At 38.9% G+C, this 6,049-nt stretch overlaps 1 protein-coding gene across 3 annotated transcripts in view; it reads right to left on the bottom strand.

Annotated features, from left to right (window-relative positions):
• Positions 1–3,452: 3,452 nt before the first annotated feature.
• kcnip3a (Kv channel interacting protein 3a, calsenilin) overlaps positions 3,453–6,049 on the bottom strand; it is a 41,872-nt gene continuing 39,275 nt past the window's right edge. For all 3 annotated transcript variants that reach the window (XM_035536381.1, XM_035536383.1, XM_035536382.1), the window contains 3 exons: positions 5,389–5,493; positions 4,976–5,038; positions 3,453–4,876 (listed from right to left, as the gene is read on the bottom strand). In XM_035536381.1, coding sequence (XP_035392274.1) covers positions 4,829–4,876; positions 4,976–5,038; positions 5,389–5,493 — 216 coding nt within the window. In that variant the 3' untranslated portion in view covers positions 3,453–4,828. The remainder of the gene's footprint in view (positions 4,877–4,975; positions 5,039–5,388; positions 5,494–6,049) is intronic.

Genomic DNA, 6,049 nt, shown 5'->3' with positions numbered 1-6,049 from the left:
GTTAGTGAGACAGACGAGAGAGAGATGCGCTGTCCTTGATAGGTTAGTGAGACAGACGAGAGAGAGGTGCGCTGTCCTTTATAGGTTAGTGAGACAGACGAGAGAGAGATGCGCTGTCCTTGATAGGTTAGTGAGACAGACGAGAGAGAGATGCGTTGTCCTTTATAGGTTAGTGAGACAGACGAGAGAGAGATGCGCTGTCCTTGATAGGTTAGTGAGACAGACGAGAGAGAGGTGCACTGCAAGCTAGCAAATCAATTTATTTCATATTTGCTTCTAGTAATTTGCAAAATGACATTAAACAAATAAGCAAGAAGTAATATATATTTGAGAATGTTTCACACAACTTGCCATTCAAAACGACTGAAATTAAACCATGTTGACTATGGCAAAGTGGAAAATATGGCATGAGTATCATATATTGGATTATTTCTGATATTATTATTATTATTATTATTATTATTATTAGAGTTAGAGTTAATAATTAGTGTTCGGTTCTTAAGCAGGCTTTTGAAGAGAGGAAGGCCACAGATGTTGCCTGGAACACTACCAGTGTAACAGTACTGCTACTATACCAATGTATGGCTGAATTGAGTTGTATGGACATGATAATGTTAGAAATTAGTTAAACAAGACATTTAATTAATATTATATAGTATCAATTAATTAATTAATTAATTAAACGTAATTAATTTTTAATCAATTGATATGCCAGCGCATTATTTTCAGTGGAAACCTAACATAAAATACACCGACCAGAGGCTCTGTACTGGACAACACAATCGGAAAACATTGGATTTTGGATTTTATGCGTCACTATAATATGATTGCATTTTTATGACCATTAATTTAAGGGCCCCCTATCATATAATACTGAATTCCCTCACTTTATTGAAAGAATTAATTAACACGCGAATATTGTTAAAGTTTCAAATTACACCTTTCGCTCCCCCAGTCCACACAGTCCATATATGGAGTCTAAGTTTCAACAACAGCATGTTTTGAAATCACTGTTTGTCATTTGTCACAAGAACAAACTCATTTACATATCTCTACCTATACAGTCTACAGCTGATTAGCCCCGCCCACATACCTGGCAGCTCTCAGGTATGATTTAGCTCTGAGTGGTTTCTGAATGAGACAGGATACAGGGCAGCCAATCAGAACAGAGCACATTAGTTTTTTATTCTCCATCTTTAAGGAGTAGTAACAGAAACAGCCTGCTTAATTCTAAGGGATAAAGAGAGGTTATTGGAACATAAAGCCACACAAAAGTTACGGACATCAAGGAAAAATATCAAATAACCATGTGGGATATGAGCCCTTTAATATCATACGCCTCTCATTGCTCTTCTGACATCTAGCATTTATATCAATTTGTGATTAGAAATAAACCATACGTGTATCGGAACAATCAATGAAGAGAATGAAGAGAGATGCAAAGCTTTGTAAATTTTGTAAATGTGAGACTACATACAGATGTGACAGTTTGCACACTAAGATTCTTCGCCTGCACACAACTGGCAGTGTGGGTATAAAGTAACACAACTACAGTTCTTGTGTATAAATGTTTAAAGTAGGGTTTAGGCTACACCACACAGCGCTTCTGGTCCCAAGTCAATAGCTGTGTATAGTTTTTCCTCTGGTCCAACCTACCTGACTGAACTTATGCAGGAACATGTTACATAAACCCATGACATACCTAACGTAGGTAAGTAATGTACGTAATTACTTGAATCAAGTTTTCTAAATAGGAAAACTGGCAGTGCAGACCGATAAACAATGATTTATAGTAATCAAATTATGAAAACAGTTTTGCCCATATGCCCAAACATGTGTTTAAAGCTTGTTATTACAATTTCTTGACTTTAAAAACAAGGCATAGATGTTTTTCAGTGATTTTGCAAATTGTGCAAGGCACAATTGCTTATGTTTGTTCCCTCAGAGTGGTTACACAGACACTGATGACCCATAATTGTGGCTAGGTAAACACTGAGAGCTAGCTTTACTGACGCCAGTGTCAAGAAGCAGTCTCATTTAACAGCTATTAACAGATATGCTCTAGAAATGATGCAACAGAGGGGAAAATGCTACTGTCTGGCTGACTGAGTGAGGATAACGACCCCCTACATAATCTGTATTGTGTCTCAGCGTTCTTGCATGGCATCTGTCGTACCGCCAGTCTGCACTTGGATACTATTGCATCTGTGGCCAGTACAACAGTCCAGTGGTCAATTTATCACACCAGTCAGTTTTCATTTGCAAAGCTTTAATATGCAAAATGTTTTAGAAGGTCTAAACCAAACAGAAGTCTACAGCAGAGGACACCTCAAGATAGTTTTGATATATATTGCTTTGCAAGTGTAATAAACTCACTGTACTGATTTCATGAATCAGCTATCTGGAGACGTGTTGCGTCGTCTTGTAATGCTCTAAAGGCAATGCAGTGTGACAGCGCGTAATGTGCGTAACTGCGCTGTAAGCAAGGGACATTGTGAGTAGTAGTGTGTCGGGATATGTCTCCCTCTAGTGGCTATACTTAAGAATACACGTGGAAAGGGATGACGATATTGCAGGACAAAGAGGCTAGCGAATGGACAGCCTGGAGGGAAAATGCAAAGAGAAGCGGGGGGGGGGGTGAGCGTGGGCAAGAGAACGTCAGTGGGCCATTACACCAGCTCTGCATGACACCTGCGGTTATTGAGATGAGGCAGTCAGCCACTGTTCCACTTCTACTGTACAATTACACCGTTCTCAGTTTATTCAGAAGGTATGGTTGAATTTGCTAGGCTTTATTTTGGCACATCTGTCAGGAGCTGTCACTCATCAGGGTGCCAGTGCTCCCGCTGGAGGCGGTACAGGTTCCCGTCAACGAGCGAATCTTCTGTGAACAGACTTTTAGTTATAAATGGAAGAATAACAGGTAGACATCTTCATGTGGTACAGCCAGGGTCCTGATAACAACCTTTTCCAGGCAGCAACCTTTCTTTTTTTTTTAAACGCAAAAAACTGTTTGTGATTTTGGCACCAGCATTGGTACCAGTAGAAAAGTGCTATGTGTCTTTTGCTTTGCCCTGGGGGGACATGGCACTTGGAATCCTGGTTGTGGAACCATGTTTGAACTCGAAGGAACTATTTGTAAGGTGAAAGGTTTTTATTTCCTCCCGCAGTGTTGCCAGGGGTCTTCAACCCTTACACTATCCCAAAACATACAGGAAGAACCAGTTAAAAACTTGTTTTTGTTTAGTTTTTTAAATTATTAGCTGTTGGGTGCCATAGCATAATCTAAAAATATATATAAATAGAATTTTAAAATTAGTTATAGAATAGAATAGATACGAATTAGATTAAGATTAGAATGTTGAGGCTCTGCTGGAGTAAAAATGAAATTAGAATGTCTTTTCTGAATATTCATACGACATAATTCAAAGTAAGGTGATCCATGCTAATACTTGGGTTAGAATATGAGAAGAGCATTCTTTATTCATCATATCAACATAAGATTGTAATATTCTCTATCAAATAAACACAGAATAAATAATTTACATTTACATTTGTATGTATATGGTCATGTATGGTGGGCATTATAATTAAATAATTAAATTGAGATTATGATCAAAAGAATATAGTAGGCTATAATTTAACTTTCTGATAAATGCGTTTGCTCTTGTATGTGAGTTACGCAATGTGTAAGAAGATCAGCTGAAAGGGGGAAGACTTTTAAAAAATTATATTTAAACCATATTTTCCTGCAATGCAAATTTTTCAGGCAATATGACACCAAACACACAGCTACATATATTCCTTAAAGTATATCACATATTCTCATAATCTGTCTGATATAACAGCATTCACGATATTTTCAACAGTGCTTGATAACAAACAGTGATGCAACACATCACTATTGATCACTTGTCCACTGTAAGTGCAATCAAGACTCGAGCAGGACTGTAAATGACATGTTACACTATTTTATGCTACACATATGAGTCCTTTAGTCTATGTGTAAATCTCTAGAAAAACCTACTGGCCCACAAAATAGGAGGGAAACTCTGTCAATCTCAGTGCAAGCAAACCACAAAAAAATCACACATTTTTGAATAGGCATGCTTAAGATCCGTGTTCTTTTCCTTCTTTTTTGTGTTTGTCTCATTGTTGGGTTTTTTTGGTGATTACTACTCCATTGTCATTAGAGAGTTCCTGTGGTTCTTTAAGTCTTTATTGCCCCCGGATGTTCTTGACGATCCATAGACGAGCTCCTGTTCACACTGGGGCAAAAGGTTAAACAGAAAGTTGCTGGGTCCCTGTCACCACGTCTCTGATCAAGACGATCACAAGCTGATCTCTGAGCTCACTCAGTTTCTCTGGAGCGTGGGGGACTCTGGCAGTGCTCTGGGGAAATGTGGGAAAGTGTTTGCAAAGCCAAATGGATGAGGCAACTCCACTAGTTTGTCAGTGAAGCAGCCAATGTCTGGTGGACAAAAAGAACTAAGCTGTCCATTCCACTTGTCTGATTGGTCGTATCTTTTTACTGTGCAGTACAAATAGTTCTCCCTGTTTGCCAAACTAACTAGTCCCTGTGTACCTGTCCAAGTATGTCCATCAGAGGGCTGCAGGTTTCAGTGTAATACTCTGTGCTAGATGGAGGGCTGGGGCAGGGGGTGTGGCATGGTCTATGATTGATGGGAGGTGTGACAGGGGGTGTGTCATTGTCTATGATTGATGGATGGTGGGACGGGGTGTGTGGCATGGGTGGGGCTTCTGGAAATGACTGGATTTGGAGGAGCCTTGATTATCAGGAGACTTCATTCTAGCTGCAGTGGCAATACTATATCACATTCTCAAAGAGCTGCATAGAGCTCATGATGTTTTCATCCTAAAATAAACAACAAAGATGGAAAACAGAGCAGTAAGGCTGAGAGCCAATTCAAATACACATGTAAAAAGTCAGTAGAAGTTCACCTGCCATTCTTACCTTCTGACATGTCTCAATGAACTCCTCTATAGTCACCACACCATCTCGATTTCTGTCCATTTTCTACAGAAAAGCAGAAATAGCATCAGGGATCTGAGGTTAATAGCATAATTAATAGCATAAAACATAAAGGATTATAGAGATTCTTTGTCCTTATAGAATTATCTATGTACAGACTTCTCCAAAGGATTCTGAGTAGACTTCTGCAGACCTCGGTGTAAGAGATATCATCTCTCCATCAGGCACATGGTACAGAAAACCAACCTTATCTAAGATGAAGTCATTTTTAAAAAAGAAAAAAAGTGTGTGTGTTTGTGTGTGCATATATGTGTGGGTTTGGGTGTGGGTGTGTATGTGTGTGCGTGCACGCATGTTTGTGTGTGCATATGTGTGCGCATGAGTGTTGATATTACCTGGAAGAACTTTTCCACGTGTTCAGACGGCGCTTCGTCCCTTACCGTGGGGTAAGTGTACCGGCCCATCATATCATAGATAGACTTCATTATGAGCAGCATTTCCTACACACACGCACGCACACACACAGAGCGCCATTATGTGACAGATAATGATTTATTAAACGCATGAAGCACATTCTTTTTGGACAGCTTTTTTCCAGACGATGGCGCCGTCATGCTTAGTGTAAGAATACAAAAATGGTGAGAGGAAAGCTTGTTTCCTGGACTGTAAATGGAAGAGCTTGCTGATGTTGAGGTTTAACAAACAGCTAAATCTTTCTCAGGAGGCAAACCTAAGTAAACCGTTTCCAAGAAGTCTGAGAGAAATTATCTGAAGGTGCTGGAGAAATCTACAAAAAAAAAGACTGAAAAAATGACCACACAAAATACACACAAAATCCCAACCCTTTTTGAAATCTGTATTTCTCAGAAAAAGGTTCAGTGGGATCAGAAAGCATTCAGACTCTTTAAATTGTTACACACTTTAGATGTTGAGGATTGGATTTTGAATGGATATAATTTCCATTTTTACCCATCAGTCTACGCTTAATCATCTATAATAACAAAGTGAAAAGACATTTAGAGAATTAAAAAAATTAATACAAAATAAAAAATGGAG

Source organism: Electrophorus electricus, chromosome 18, assembly GCF_013358815.1.
Source record: "Electrophorus electricus isolate fEleEle1 chromosome 18, fEleEle1.pri, whole genome shotgun sequence".
In the NCBI taxonomy this organism is placed as follows: Eukaryota; Metazoa; Chordata; class Actinopteri; order Gymnotiformes; family Gymnotidae; genus Electrophorus; species Electrophorus electricus.
The sequence above is the reverse complement of the archived record's forward strand: the minus strand, read 5'-3'. Positions and strand labels throughout refer to the sequence as shown.